The 16,936-nt window shown below is 40.9% G+C and overlaps 1 protein-coding gene across 2 annotated transcripts in view; it reads right to left on the bottom strand.

The window, feature by feature from the left end:
- Window positions 1-11: 11 nt before the first annotated feature.
- Window positions 12-16,936, bottom strand: part of LOC306941346 (uncharacterized protein) — a 33,065-nt gene continuing 16,140 nt past the window's right edge. For both annotated transcript variants that reach the window (XM_079526768.1, XM_079526767.1), the window contains exons 11-22: window positions 16,197-16,357; window positions 15,776-15,905; window positions 15,222-15,367; window positions 10,504-10,630; window positions 8,862-8,891; window positions 8,440-8,552; window positions 7,605-7,737; window positions 7,301-7,440; window positions 5,698-5,821; window positions 4,337-4,495; window positions 1,817-1,976; window positions 12-623 (exon numbers count right to left, since the gene is read on the bottom strand). In XM_079526768.1, coding sequence (XP_079382894.1) covers window positions 535-623; window positions 1,817-1,976; window positions 4,337-4,495; window positions 5,698-5,821; window positions 7,301-7,440; window positions 7,605-7,737; window positions 8,440-8,552; window positions 8,862-8,891; window positions 10,504-10,630; window positions 15,222-15,367; window positions 15,776-15,905; window positions 16,197-16,357 — 1,512 coding nt within the window. In that variant the 3' untranslated portion in view covers window positions 12-534. The remainder of the gene's footprint in view (window positions 624-1,816; window positions 1,977-4,336; window positions 4,496-5,697; window positions 5,822-7,300; window positions 7,441-7,604; window positions 7,738-8,439; window positions 8,553-8,861; window positions 8,892-10,503; window positions 10,631-15,221; window positions 15,368-15,775; window positions 15,906-16,196; window positions 16,358-16,936) is intronic.

Here is a 16,936-nt window from a genome sequence, read left to right as displayed (position 1 = left end):
TGTCTGAAATATTGGCTGATAATACACATTTTATTTCATTTGAAAATAACAGTTTGAGTGTTGAGTACAAGGAAGTAACAAATGAGGGGATTTCATCATCTCTGATGTTATTTACACAGAATGGAAACGGCAGGAATAAAATAACTGTACCAAAAAGAACATTGCATTAACAAGGTGTGAGCGAGGCATTTATAATATTACACTTGCAAGCAGCTTAATTCATGGGAAAGAAATACTATATAGACCTCATGGTATATTACTGGATGTGTAAAACAATATACATGTGCATTTCAAGTTCGAGTCCTTTCTCGTAACGGTAATGAATGCCATTTCTTTGTCCTTTTCTTTTGGTGTTTAAAGTGGCTAGTAATACAATCTTATGGATTTTTCCACAACTCCCCCATGTTGACCTTCTCATGGGAAATGATATGGTCCTGACGCCAACATTGCATCTCATCCTTGCCCCAGAGCCCGCGGGCACAGAATGCTCTTTCAGAGAATATTGGGGCTCCAATAATGCTGCTGCTTAGGTCTTCAAAGAATCTCCACTGTCCATCTTTGGGTGAGTTTCTTTGGATCAAAAGTGTTGAGAATCACTTGGTTTTTGTCGTAGTTATGACCCCCTGCAGAAGAGAGAGGAGATTGCTCACCAGTGAGTGGGTTTACATGCACATGAATATTGCAGTAGATTTATTGGTTTTTTTTGGTGTGTTCATTTCCTTGAATGAGCTCATATCTGTGTTATTAGAAATGTTTATTTTACACATCTGTACATTACAGACAGTATGTTATAGCTTTGTTCATTTCTTAGTCTTTTAGGCTATAATATATTCTTACTCTTTTATAAAGGCATGATTGTAATTAGGGTCTGAAATGTATAAACATCTTAAACATTACTTAACTGGGAATGATCTAGTGTCTGTTAACCTCGCGTCACCAGGCTTTCCACCTCGGAGGAAAGCCTGGTCTGTGTTACTAAATTGCTGTGTGAACTGGTCTGGAGCGGATGATATCCTTACGTCATGTTGTAATCGGGTAGGAACCATCAATCTGGAACTTTCTTTCCCTCAAACCGGAAGAATAACAATCTCGTAGCCTGCAGCTTTTATTGAGATAAATTGGTTTGAAGGAAAGGAAGTTCCAGATTGATGGTTCCTGCCTGATTACTACAAAACAATGACTACAACGTGACGTAACGATATCATCCGCTCCCGACCGGATCATAAACCCGAAAAGGAATGCTGCCCAGGCTAAGTGTCCGTTATACAGTGTAAATGTAAACCTACTGTATCTTTAACACTAGCATGGTTTATTCCACAAGGTGTCACTAATTCACAGTGATTCCAAAGGAAGCCTCTTACAGAAACACCTGTGAACCGATTCTAAATTTAATTCTACCTGATATAAGAGTCTAAATTACTTCTGAATGATAGAGACTTACTCAGTCAGTAATGTACCATAGTTTGAATTTTCTGCTGTGTAATTTCATATCTGTGCAAAATACAGAATTTCTTTTAATCTGCATGGCGTATTAGAATTTGAGTGGGATTTGCAACGTTACAGCATTGAAGATGGTATCAAGTTAAACTGCAACAGAAAGGCTAAATATGTTGACTTTAAATTTCTAATGCTGTCTAAACCTGGCTTCAGGCACGCATTGTATTATGCTAAGTGACAAACCCAACTTGTCTAGTACTAACCGATAGTACACACACACCAAACATCAAAGGAAGACACGCATCAAAGAGACACATTTACACATCACACAGAGAGAGACATCTCAACATGTCACAAATTCACAATCACTCCAGCCCACCTTTGGCCTCCAGAAGCAGATCAGGGGAGGCAGTGATTCGGATGAGACCGTCAGGTGTTATGCTCCACAGCTGCTGTTTGCTGGGCTCCGAAGAGAGACCCATACGGCTCCCTGCCATGATCATACTCCCACTGGGGCTCAGGCAGCACTCCTCCAGCAGCTACACACAGTACAAACACAGGGGGGGAGAGGTTAGGATGAGACTTCTGCTAGGGTCTAACCATCTATCTAAGCCCTGTATACTTAGTTATATGATGAATAGCTAAAATAGCCAATCTATAAGTTCTTCTATAGCTAGATCGGCTATTTTCGCTAGTGGTTACATTTCATCGATGAAACTGTTTGGTTGAGCTGAGGCATAGCACATTTCATACACAGGGAATACAAAGTGCTTTTACACCTTATGTAAATAAGGTGTAAAAAGGCATTTAGGCCTGGGCAATAGCTTGATATATGAGATTAGATATTGTCTGGGATTTTGGATATCATAATATTGCATAAGTGTTGTCTTATCTTGGTTTTAAATTCTACACTACAGTAAAGTCGTAATTTTCTGAACTTGGGTTCATTGTTTACCTGGTATAGTAGTTTTTAAGTTGTAGGTATAAGTGTCTGCTAATTTGTAATTGACAGACAAGAACCTCAGTCACTGTTACTCAGTATATGCAGTCCATTGCACCAACCTCTATAATACTGTATAATAATAATAATGCTTTATTTATATAGCACCTTTTAAGAACAAGTCAAAGTGCTTAACAGAAATATAGAGAGAGAACATGGATCAAAAAGGCATAGAATACAATAGAAGACATTTGTCAATAGAACATAATAGAAGATAATAATACAAAATAAAAGAATCACATGGGTGATGGGCTAAATGCAGCTCTGTAAAAATGTGTCTTTAGGAGCATTTAAAATGTGACACAGACTCGGCAAGCCTGATCTCCAGGGGCAGGGGCCGCGTTCCTGCCAGGGCGTTCCTGCCCCCTGCCCCTAGTCTAATGGAGTCATGAACGTTATACTATAAAGCACTGATTCCCAAACAATGGATAGGGACCCATTTGCGAGTCGCGGAACATTATGGGTCCCCTTAGTTTTTGTTTCCTACATTTTGATTTTAATTATTTAAAAAACATTCCCAAAAAAGCAAAGATTTTCATGAATTAAAAACTAAACTCAATGATTTTTTTCAGTAATTTCATGAAGAAATCAAAGAAATCAAGAAATGACATGAAATGACACGCGTTGTGCACTTGTAGATCTGCTATTTTCACTAGTTTGGGAACCAAATAAAGTACTGTATGAACAAATCTTTATATAAGAGAGACTTTGACTTCTCATTGATTAAAATGTATTTCAATTATGTAAACAGGCATAGCATTATGTCCAGGACTAGGACTCAGTGGTTTGAGTTTCTGCCCAAAGAGTTTCAAGATGCAGTCTAAAGCTGAGTCATATTATGACTCATATGATGAGAGACTTGATGAATCTGCATTGCTCTGTCTCACACTTGACATTGAAGGATACTGGTAAACAACAAGATGAGATAGACATTTTGTTGAAAGGTCAAGGGCCCAACAATGTCTGTACCTCCACAGGCGGTTTAAGAAATTCAGCATGACCCTCTGGATAATTATGCTGTACTAGCAACAACACCAGCTGCATAGTAATCCCTCAACTGCTTCTGTTGGCCCATGCATCCAGCAAGCCCAACCCAGTAGTCACTTTGAGTGGCACCGCACAAAGCCACAGGTGAACGTATGTACTGTGTGTCAGACATTAGTCAGTCTTAACCGGCCATGTATGTCGGACTCCGTAATATCAGTCTTAACCGACCATGGTCTAAAACTTTACTTTATCTGCCCACAAAAATAGTGGCGTAAGCAGGATTCAAACTCAGGAGGTATGGATTTCTACTGACTTAACGAGCCATGCTACGAGCTGGCTACCACAATGGTTTTCCAGACTCTAGTAGATTATGACAATGCCCAACTCGTGTAAGAAAAGTGTAAGCTCATATTTCTTATTTCTGACAGAAGGCACTGAGGGCTGATTTCACCCTTCTGCACACAGCTGTTAGGGGTGAGCGATATGGTGATTAATATTGTATCGTGGTAAAATGTCTCCACAATATGCCTTTTCAGAGATATCATATATATTGTGACACAGTGAATGCGCATTCTATGATTTGCAGTTCTATACCTTAATTTATACTTTTGGAGAACGTTATCTGTACTGTAACTTAAGGAACAATAACCTTTAAAAAAAACGCATGAAAGAATATCGTGAAAATATCATGTATCGTGAAACTGATTGAAAAAATATTGTGATATATATTTTTCCATATCGCCCACCCCTAGGCTGGTGTACCTTGTCAGAGGTGAGCTTTGACCTACAGGAAATATACGTACACAAAGTGTTTGGCTAGGCTAAGAAAAAACATTTTTCCAATCCAGGCTAAATCTGTTCTATCTTTATAGAATAGTTGGCTTGGGATAGTTTTGACGATGGTACTGGTACCTTGCAATGGAGATGTCCTTCACTGTAGAACCAGACCTGCTCAACTCCCCCTGTCTCCTCTGTTTCTTGAATGCGCATGAGTTTCACATCGTCCAACTCCCCAGTCACTGACATCAACATCCCAGTCGCATTGTTCCTCAAATGGAAGGGCACCTGCTTCTGCTCAGGGGACACGTGCACTTTCTGTTAATTTGGAGTATCTAGACTAGAGGCACATCTATACAGAGTCTGTCCGCATGAAAATATGACATCACCACCATTTTCTGCACAGTTCATATTTATTGGTGTGTGCATACAGGTACACAACACAGTATGCAGCGTAATAACTGTATGTGAGAGTTTAAGGTAAATAACGCCCATACAATGTTACCAGAATGCAAAGTCCAGTCCCTTGCATTATATTTTTACTTGTTGTGTCATGTTTATCATCTTAATGATTTTCAGCAGCACGTATCAAATGACAGCCCATAGTTCTGCCAGTACAGTACCTTGTTTGTGGTCTGGGTTGACCTTTATTATGGTTTGATGTCTGTTCAATGTACCACAAAAGGAATGCTTCCATCCTGACCCAGCTCATTATTTGTACAGTATGTACGGTGCCAGTCCTCTGCTTTTCATATGTCATCATCATCATTGATTTTGACGACGGTAGTGGACACTTTATTCATGATTGGCTGCCTCTAAGCCAATGGGACGTGAAGCCGTATTGGCTGCTGTTGTGTAAGGGGTTTGTATGAGAACGCAAGTGAGAAGTGGAACACGAGTGGCAACAGAAGCTAATGTTATGAGCTAACTGAGAGCTTGCTGCACCTGGCAGTTATGATTGAGTCAATCTTGTAAGTAATTGGATGACCTTTATAACACAGCTGTACATACAGGAAAGCTTTGTCCATCCATGGTGATACTAAATACCCACTCCATACTGAGGTTGATTTGCTGTTATCAGAGTGACACTACAGACAGAGAACTAGTGGCGATAGGGTTCGTGTGGGTAAATGGCTTGGCACGGGAGCAAAGGAAACTTGACCAGGACAACTTTAGATTATTACAAATACATTAAATCGGGGAATAAAACAGAAAATAATTTGGACTAATTTGGAAAAATGCAAAGTATTTCAGATGTCTATATTTTCTGAAATGTGAGAGTTTTAGTCTTCTTCTTTATCTTCCGGCTTTTCCCTTCAGGGGTCGCCACAGCAGATTTAGGTAGATCTCTTAAATGACTCAGATTGGGAGAAAATTGGCTAGTCCATTGCTAGGCTAATGCTGTAACTTGATCATGTCCATCTGGTGGGCTCACTCCTTTCATGTTCCAGCCAAAAAACACCCTTGAAGTAGCCTTAGTGCATGTGACCTCTTACCTGGATAAGAGGGCGCAGGGATCCAATTCGCTGCCAGCTGCAGAACGTGCGCCAATCAGGTACTTCACTGGGCTTCAGCAGAATCTGAGCTCCCCGATAGTTTATACCCTCGTATAGAACCCACCTGTTAATAAATTAATCATGTCAAAACTCAGACATTCAAAGGAGATATTCAGCAGCCCATATTATTATGCCTTCCTTTGCTCTTTGATTGTGACTGCCAGAAAGTTCAGCTGTTCATTTGAAAGCCATTGTTTAGTACAAGTAAAGATCAATATTGTTTTCAAATGAATTATTTTGTAAATCATTGACATTTTTTGTTTTAATGCTGCCATGCAATTCCTTGCCCACACAACGTTTCCCACAATGTTTCATACATTTTAGGCAAATGGATATTTCAGTGATGCCTGCATGCACTCAATGGCTCCATTCTCTGGCTGAATCCCCATCTCTCTTGTGGTTGGAATTTGACACTACACAGACAGGTCTGGCCTTCTGTTCCCTCGGGGTGAGCTGACAAGTGCCATCTGAATCTCGCACATCACCCTCACATTTCCACTGGAACTATCTAAATCTGCCACATTAACAGCATGAGATACTGCTCTCATGCTGACGAATGTAGCATTCTACATTTTATAAACTGTCAGGTTCCAGGATATACAGTGGTCCAAAATCTCTGATATTTCAAAAGAAGCAATTATGTAAATGCTACTCAAATGAAGTTTCTTGAAGGAATTGGTATGTCAATAATGCATGTGCTCTCTGTGCCTCTCTGTGGTGATGAATAGCTAAAGGGAAGAGTTCCATGCACTCAAATCCACAATACATTGCTTGACAGGTTTGTCCGTGTCTGTCCTCAAAACTGTGTGAGCACTGTTCTTTTTATACCAGCCACCCCAACGCTGATGAACAGCATTTGTTGAGAGCTACCAAGTCTTTGTTTGAAGGGCATGTGCAAGATAATGGATGTTCTGTTTCACACCTAACTGACAGACAAAAATTGCTTCAACAGCATAGTGAGTTCTGTTCCGGCCACCCCCCCCCCCCACACACACACAAATGTGACACATTCCTAATAACATCATGCTGGCAATCTCAAACTATAGGTCGAAATTGTATTAGCTTGATAGCAAAACATTACATTCAGGGGTCATCAATATGTCCATACACAACGGATGACACAAAGTTTTGATTTTCTGTTTTACACACCATTATAATATTATTTTGATCATAATACCTAATTACTGAACGTCAAGTCTCCAGGTTTTCTTCAGAATATGTATGACAAGGATCTACTACAACACTGACACATTATGAGTCCACTAGTGGTTCTCAAACCTTTTATTTGCAAGGACCACCATAACTCAGAGTGTACAAATGGAACCCCATTAATAAATGTTAACCCCATTTGTACAGTGTACACCCTCAGAGTTACAGACCTGTTATGGTCATTCCGGGCTATCTCTTCATGTGTTTTCTGGTAATATTATTGACCGCTCATTTTGTATGTCCGTGGCAAACATTGAATTTTGACAAAAATGGCCACCACAAGCCAACATGGTTATGACCCCTGATTAGTAAAACGGTCAAGAATGGTACTCACATTCCCCCCTCCACTTGGACAGACTGGACTCTGCCACAGCCCCCAGCCAGCTGGAGGTTGACGGAGCCGGCCGTCAACACCACCCTCTTTCCCCGCAGACCACAGCGCTCAAACAGAGTTATGGACGGCAGTGAGAACTCCTACGAAGAGTGAGAGAGTGAAGACAGTGAGAGAGTGAATTCTGTGGGAGGAAGATTGGCCGCCATGATGCTGCTTTCTTGTCCGGACCTCTTTAGGTACAGATTTTTTAAATTATCTCCACCTGGAACACGCCATGTGGTTAGAATGATGAAGTAAAACTTACAAAGCCAGTCGTCTGCAGAGAGAGGATGGAGGAGGTGGGATTCACACAGCCCACTGATCTCAGATCAGGGTAGTTCCCCACTTCTAACACGTACATCTTGTCAGTGAACTCCTGTGCCTCGTATGCCAACCAGCTGAAACACACACACACACACACACACACACAATGCAATAGATCTTACTTTTTTAATAAATGTTAAATGAAAGTCATCACACATCTGATTAGAATTTGAGAGAATGTACAGTAAACTGTGGTGTATGGGTTGGATGCATCAGGAATTCATATTTCGCAAAGCATGGGTAATTAATTAATGAGTTAAGTACATAAATGTCTAGTGCCTCTTATTCTTGATGATCTAGAATATTTGGCTTAAAGTTATGTCATTTTAATACTGCATATTTCCCTTGTATAAATTTCAGGCATGTCTTTCCTTCTGTATTGGTTATGCTCGCTTCACCAATAACATGGCTCTCAGATTGACTTGTAGATTGGCAGTTATTGCAAATTGTCAGTTTTTGTTAATTGTTTACAACCAGGAAAAGAACAACACTTATTATGCCATATTACGATATTATTATTATTTATTTATTATTTGACAGTGGTGGAGTAGTTATTAGGTAATGTAAGCTGCCAGGTTAGAGCAGTCAGGTGAGGAACATATAAAGCACACACAACACTTGGCATTTCACGGCTCTAACTATGCACACCTCTAGGTTTGTATGGATCCTTGTCCTGTTTAAAAAATAATGACAATGTAATGTTAAAAACGCATTGAATCACAATTGAACTGACTGTGAACAGTCCCATTTTGTTGAAATGGTGGAGCCGTACTCACTTGCCAGCTAGCACTCTGCAGGATGCCACGGAGAAGCTGTCCTGCAGGGAAGATGCACTGTCCTCCAGGATGAGGCCAGAGCCCTGGAAGTTAGGCTCAGAGAACAGCTGCACCTGAGATACACACAGCGACCCACAGCACAACAATGAGTCTTAACACCGTGCCCACTGCCCACACGCTTTCGTTGTTATGTACATTTTGTTGTCGTCGCTCGACTTCTCTGCGCGTACCAAAAAAAACATGCAGGTCTCATTAAAAAATGAATTACTAGGCACGTTACTGGCTGCCCATCTGAAAGGGGCTTTAGTCATCCAGTCTGACTCATCCCAGATCAATAAATCCCCAGATTTAGATAGATTTCACCCATATTTCACCTGAACAAGATTAAAAGTGAAGCTCTGAACTTATTTTGTATTACTCACCTTAAACTTGGCTGCATTCTCATAGTCATCCTGAAATAAACCCAGAAAATCAAAGTGAATACAAATCCAACCTTTGAATGAGATCAAGGACCTTAAAAGGAACCCTGGCTAATAAGACAAATATGCCTTAAAACATTATACTTGCCCTCTACAACTAAAATAAAACAATAAAAACATCTTAATTATTTTATTTCCATCATAAAATCATAAATCCTTCACTCAATAGTAACTGCTGCCGTCACAAGGTGGGCACACCGCCTCCATCATGTAGCCTTGTGTGTCCCTATGTCTGTCTGTCTGTTTAGGGTACCAACAGGTGAGAAAGTGGCGCTGTTGAGCTTCACACTGTGCACAGGTGCATGATGGGAAGCTGAGTTTTTAGTTTAACACCAATCTTTTTCAGCACAAGTGAAAGATTATATAGATTTGCTGTGAAAGAATATAGATTTGCACACATTTTCACAATTTTTCAAAAATAGCAGATCTACAACCTCAAAGCGCGGCACCGAGTGTCGCGCTATGAGCTTGTAGATGTCCTATTTTTCAACATGTAAAATTAAAAAATAATGGTTAAATGGGTTAAAAGCTAATGCGACACTGATGCGCCCTCAGGTCTAAATGGGTTAAGGGTGTCTATTTAATTATCAAGCCACCTTGACCTTAGCCTGGCTCCAGCCCCTGAATCGCTAGCCACGCCCATTAAAATAAAAATCACACCCGTGTGAACTGAGTGGTGTAAGGTTTTATATAGCATGATCAGCTGTGGTCTGACGTAATGTCTGACGTAATGAAATCACACAAAATATGTTAAGTAAAAAAAGCTATCATTTTTGATAAATGTATGTATCACACCCGGATGTGATTTCACAACTGGCTTTTTTTGCGCAGAGAAAATGACCACGGTTGCTACGGTCATCCAGTTCACCCGGGTGTGATTTAATTACGTCAGAAATTATTTTGAACATAGCAACCATGGTCATTTTTTTATGCACACAAAAGCCAGTTGTAGGAGTGGTTTACACCACTCAACAAAAGCCAGTTGTAGGAGTGGTTTACACCACTCAAAAATATATTCAGGCGATTCAGGGTCTGGTGACGCTCTCGAAGGAGCTCTGAGACTCGGTTGAAAATCTGTACGACGAATCAGCGTCGTTTCAACTCGATGACGTCAAAACAACAGCGCCGTCCAGACACAAACAAACATGGCTGCCCCCACTGCGGTGACACACGACCGTATCAATCTGGCTATTAAATCGGCGTATGATAAATAGTTTCTTTACAGAAACGACAGGTTTTATAAACATCATCATCCGACATATTTTACCGCTTTTGTTTACATGCTAGTAGCGCTCGTTGGCTCACTTGGCTGTGGTTTGTTTGGTTAGCAAACGGGTTAGCCATAGCCTCATGATTGACAACAACGTCATCTGCTTTCCTACTATTCTGATTGGTTGGTATGAACCAATCACCGAAGACTGCCGCTTTGACAACGCCCATCTCAAAACGGCTGTAGTAGGGAGGGCTTTCAGACTGAATAATGGAGTGAAACGAAATGAAAATTCAGGCTGAGTGTCAGGCTACCTTGACCTTGCTACCTCAGAAAATTGGTAATGTGTCAGGGTTACGTGTGAATCACTCTTACCAGCATGACAGGCATCAGTGAGGCAATTCTGGGACGCAGCGCCCCCCAGTCCTCTGGGCTTCCATACAGGCCTTTCTCCAAGACGTATAGCTCGCCAGAGAAGCCTGGCTCTTCAAACACCACCCATCTAGGGAGAGAGAACACAGGAATGAAGATGAACACAGGAATGAACACAGGAATGAAGATGATTGTAGAGATATGAATGGCAGCAATTCTCACACAGATACATCATTCTATGTAATAGATAGAATACTGCTGTTGGTGTGGACCTACAGTAGTGTCAACTGGGATTGCTGCACATACTTTCATGTCTGCAATGCTCTGCATATGCCCAGACTCGCTTATACAATCAAAGCAAGTTTGTGATGGCAGAATTAGTGTTGGTAATTTACTGTTCTAGTGCAATGTTAGGGGCGTGCCCGCTGTTCAGAACACATGCTTGCCCATCCGGAGCAGGCCTGTTCTAGAAAACTGCTCATCTGATCCAAGAACAGACTTAAATACAGAGACAGAGATTCCAGGAATTTATAGATGGATGCCAGTGGTTTAACAGTTCACTTAAACAGAATCTAGACTAGAGTGAGGTTACTCTACCACATTACAGACAGTGGCTGAATAGCTGTGCACACAGTACTACAGTGTTGTGTACCCTCGTAAGAAATGTTGCTGTTTGGCAGAAACCTTTTATGTTAAAAAAAGAAGTTCCTTTTTTATAATTATTTTAAAAACATTAAAATACGAAGTATCTGTGAAAAAAAACAGGTTTCTGCCCGACCGTGACAATGTCTTCTTCTTTGGCACTAGAATGTGTGTTTGTGTGTATTTCCTTCCCATGTGAGCATTTCCACTAGAAAGTGAAAAACAGCACATTTTCATAAGTGTGTGTGTCAGTATGAGGAACGAAAATAGAATAACTGCAAGACAGACTGACAGAGATAATATGTTTGCATTGCATTTATACAGTAAGTCTGTGGTGGTCGTGTGTGTGTGTGTGTGTGTGTGTGTACGCACGTGTGTGCGTGCATGTGTTTGCATTTGTGCGCACTCACGTGCAATAAATGACTCTCTATCTGCAAGGCTGAGTCAACAGACTGAGCCACACAGATTAGTCAAAAGCTCATTGGGGCCATGGCATGAAAGGGCGAGGTTGTATAATGTAATTACAGGCATAGCACAAAATACTTCAAGACTGCTAGAGCCATGCCTCCTAAAGCGGGGAAAATGTTACACTCCGTTGGCCACCATTATGAGAGTTTCAAATGGGTTATTTTGTCTGTACTGGATAGTGAAATTCTGTTTTTATTTACAGTATTTCCTTGTAAAACTAAATTAATTTACAATGAGGAAAGGTTGATAGCTTCATTAAAAAAAGAACATGTCATTGCCTATAGTCTGACCAAGAATGAAGAAGAATCAATACAGCTATATTTTTTTCTCTCACAAAAATATGAAAGATTCAATAGAGATATTTCAGTCAGAGAACTCTAAAAGAGTATTATTTGATCTTGGCATTCAGGCATTACACCCTGCTCAGCACATAAAGACAATTTAAATACGCACAGGAAGATCCAGTACAAAATATGTACCGTATAAATAATGTCAAACAATTCCTCCGAGGGGAAGCTGGGAGCTTGTTTGCCCATCCAACGTTCTGTCACACTGACAGAGAAAGGAAGAGCAACTAGAAAAAGTGCCCCTCTGGGCACAGGTCTCCACCAGGACAGGAGCAATTTTGGAAAAATGTCAAGTGGCATTTCTTCCGCAATTCCTGAAAAGTTTGGAAGCCAATGTTAGCCAATCAGGATGGAATATGAAAAAACAAACAGCCCCGTCATGATCGCATGACTATAGAGATCATGTGTACCGATATCCATGAGATTTGGATAAGATCTGAAGGAGTAATATAAAAAAATGTGTTTTACATAAGTCTGCCTCTTGGTGGCGCTATAAAGAGCAGATGTGACAAATGCAGGTCAAAGGTTTTTCCTTGGCCTCTAGAGAGTGTGCATACAAAGTTTTACACAGATCAGTGCAGTTATAGTAAAAACATGAATGGGCCAGTTATAGCGCCACCATGAGGCTGATGTGAGAATTTTCAAGTGGCATTTCTTCCCTCAAATTGCACTCTGCGTTCATGATTTGAGGCATTTTGTTCAAAATGGACCAATCCTGCAAACTTTGGAAGGCAATCTGAGGATGAATATGGGGAAGCGGACAGGTCCGTGTTGATCACATGACTATAGAGATAATGTATACCGATTTGCCTGATGTATGGATAAAATGTGTACTAATGTATTTTGCAAAATTCGGCCTCATGGTGGCGCTATAATTGTGGACAAATTGGGGCAGAAGTTTGTCATTGGCATCCAGGGAGTGTGTGTGCACAGTTTGGCATCGACCGGGCCAACAGTGCCAGAGATCATCTGGTAACAGACGGACGGACACACAGACGGAGTGCAAAACATTCTCTCCCCATGCCTTTGGCCTGGTGGAGACAATGAATGAGGTGAGCTTAAATACACCGGCAAATTGGACAGCTGCTTGACATGCATGTAAACCTCTCGAGTGCATCTGCCTGAACTAACTTTCCATAATACGTGTCCTTCCCAAACAATAATATTGTTATATTACTAACGATTTAACAGAACATGATATGCTTTAAAAATAATAATAATAAATGAAGCCTACTGTATAAGCCTATAGGGCTCTATTTTCGTCTAAGCTTTCTAAAGCCACTATTTGGGGATTTAGCATTGGGGAAGCATTTAGATTTAGCATCCCCCCGGGGCCGGTTTTCTCTTTTTTCCCACCGCGCAGTGGGAAAGGTTCGAGCTTTCATTTGGTATATAGATCGTATGTGTGTTGAGTCTCTACGAAACGGTATCAAGCGAAAAGGAAAGTTCGGGAAATCGGATTAAACCCCATTTGCTGCGCGATGGGGTGATAAAACACAATGGACACAAGGAATGGACACAAGGAATTGACAGGCACTCACTTCTGATGATTAGGCCTAGGAAAATTACAATCACAGGAGAATAAGGAGAGATGACGTAGCCATCTCTATACCAAACTAATTTGGCATTACAGCTTACGGGTGCTTTTAGACTCCACTAGGCGCCTTCCCAAATGTGTGTGACCAAAATAGCATTAGGACAGAGCAAGCTCCTATACTCGTAATTTTCGGGCAGCGGCTGACTTGCAGGCAGCGTCGCGAGTAACAGCAGGGACGAAAATAGAGCAACTTGTCTGTGACGTGTGATTTTGTGCCACCTCCAATGTCGTTAGGTGTGGAAGAATTAGCTGGTGCCTAGCTACTGTAGGTGGTATGAAAACAAATAATAAGGTAAGCTTTCAGTGCCTTGGTGTTCCTGTGACTCGCCTTGCTCACCAGAGTCAGATAAAACTGTCAAACTAGGCGTTGTGGATCAAATATGCTTCAAGGGTCAGCAACGACATTGCATATTTCTCACCTCAAATGTTTTCACAAACATATTTGAGCTGAGATTTTATTCTTCATCTTCTGGTTATATTGCAACACAGCCAATTGTGTACACCGTGGAGGCTTTTAGGATCTTTATTATATTGCTGTTGTGCGCAAGTGTGCTTTTTATTGGCTTTTCTATTTCAAGAGCACATTGTATAGCCTGCAGGGTATACAATGTGTGTCAAAGTCAATAAAGTGAGTCAATAAAGTGAACCTACTTATATTATTGAGCACTTGGTGTTCCTGTTCATCTTCACTTTGGTAGAGGTTTGGGTTGTGTAGTTTTCACTATGTAAGTCAATGACGAGCATATTTTGAATTACCAATTTCTAATCAATGGGGCAATTATGTTTTTATTTCTTGCCCACATTTTGCGTTACATCAAGATAACTAACTACACAACCCAAACCTCTACCAAAGTATTCTTGCACTTGGCACTTTAACCCATGTTAGTCTGAAATTAATTTTGTAATGTAAAGAACTATCAAGATATTTGCCTGATGGCAAATAATAGTTCTTTACATTACAAAATTAAACAATCAGATAATATTATAATATTATTATCTGACTCTTCCACCATTCTTCATACAATACATGATAACACAAAATGCCAGATAAGCTGAGATCATTTTTTCATTTACCCAGCTAATCCTGGCTTTATCACTGATCTGTGATAGTCTGCCACCCTTGCGCTGATTTTACATACTGTACATGCATGGCCACGTGTGCAGGGTGTGGTACAGTCACATGGCCAAATAATAGTGGAAGACGTTGACAGACCAAACAAGGGAGTTGCAACCCTGCAAGTCATTAGGGATTAGGCAACTACACACCTGAACACTTGAATGAACTAGTAATATAACTGAATGAAAGGGTCGGGTAGAAGAAAGCAGGAAATATACCATAGTTGTGTCTATATTTGTCAATATACATTTTCAGTACTAGCTAATCAACACAGACAGGCAGATGTTGTATGGGTGGAGAGTTGTGCATGCCTTGGCACAAGCAGGTAAAACACAAGCAAGCCTCAAGTATGTCGAAGGGGGAAGAGAGCGAGGTGCGCCAACACGCAAGCAGAACTGACGGATAATATGTAAATAACCTCAAACCACAGAAATGATAACAGGTTTTGAAGACGACAGGGGCTTTCAGTTCCAGAGAAACAACCTGGAGGCGTTTGACTGTGTTATCTTCAATGATAGCACACGTGACCCATAAGAGAGGTGAGACTTACACGCTCCCCATGACATCGACAGACTGCGTCTTCAGCCCGTAGTCTGTGTCCTCCATGTTGGGAACAGGAACCACCAGGTCAATGTTGACACCCAACTCGCTGAAGTCTCTGTCACTGAACATTTTAATACGTGGTGTCATGAAATCCTGGAATAGAGTGAAACAAACCAAATAAGCATTATATTATACTGTTATACTGTGTTTCATACTGTACATACAGCATCTGGTTGTCTACAAAATAATGTGCAAACAGATGAATTACTTATCAATTATTCTATCTATCGAATTACTTTTTAGATTAGTCAAATAACCGATTCAGAACTTAAGCATTATTGTATAGTTACCCACACAACAGTGTCATGCAAAAATAGTGAAAATAGCAAATCTACAAGTTCATGCGTGGATTGGCTATTTTCACAATTATTGACATTTTGTTTATGAGACATGCCCAAAACAGGGATAGATTATGAATCGTTTATTTAATAAACATATTAATTAGCAATAAAAAAAATTAATCATAGATTGTATTGTGAGTTAGCCCAGTGTGAAACCTACTGCCATTACTGGTCGCAGTGACAACAGAGGCTGCTCGGAGTCTCCTCCCCAGTCCCGCCAGTCAACATATTCTCCTTCCTCCAGGACATGCTGTTGGCCTTCAAAGCCTGGCTGGCTGTAGCCCACCCATCTGAAACAGGGGTTAACATCAGATGTTTGCAATATTGCTAATTATGGAACAGTTATTACCAGGAAAGTAATTTGAATGGACAAGAGGCTTATACTGTATAACTACGCAGCAGTGATTATGGTGGTTTCGTGCCTATGACCAATTATTGACTGCCATGCTGATATATAGCACTGTCTCTATATCTGATCGTTCTGTTTTTTCATAAATTAATGTCCTGTTTTAGACTTTAGCTCTGTGGTTGGCAAAACCGAGCCAATACAAGCGTAGCACGATGAAACGTTAACAACTCACAGTCCTCCAATGATCTTTAACGAGCCCACAGATTTCAGTTTGTTTGAGTCGAGGCTTGTTCCATCTGTAACATTGTCGCTTTGATCATCGCCAATGCTGAAAACATCACAGTCAGTCTCCAGACAGATGCCCTCAAAGCCAGGCTTCTCGTATAGCACAGCCTGAACAGAAAAAACAAAGCAAGTATTGGAAAACCATTTGTTCTCCCCTGCCAACACTGACAGATATACAATAACCAACATGTTAAATGATGGTACTAGAATAGTAATAGTATTTACAAATATAGAATGAATAACCTTTTTATGCCCTTTTTGCAAAGCATTTTGTAAGTGTTCAGAAATAATAACATAACAATAGCAACATTGATTTAGTTAGCTGCTCTCAGCCCAACTCACAATTTGAATACATCCTACTATAAATGTGCCACGTCTCTGTGTGTGTGCGTGCGTGCGTACGTACGTACGTACGTACGTACGTGTGTGCGTGTGTGTACGGTTGTAATGCACGTAACTCGAGAACCGTTTGACCCACCGACTTCACATTCGACACACACCCCACAGGGAGTGCAGTGCCAGGTATCGAGTCGGTCAGACCCACGGTTCTCCAGAACCACCACAAAAGGCTCTGGTCAGGCGCTGCCAGTGGGCCTAATGAGGCCAACTCCTTTCACCTGTGCAATTTCCAGCCTCTGCCTCAGCCAATTGAGGCTCAACTGATTGGTTGCGACGGGCACGTACAGG

The sequence above is a fragment of the Electrona antarctica genome (assembly GCF_951216825.1).
Source record: "Electrona antarctica genome assembly, chromosome: 17".
Classification (NCBI taxonomy): domain Eukaryota; kingdom Metazoa; phylum Chordata; class Actinopteri; order Myctophiformes; family Myctophidae; genus Electrona; species Electrona antarctica.
Note: the sequence above shows the minus strand (reverse complement) of the source record. Positions and strands in the feature narration are given on the sequence as shown.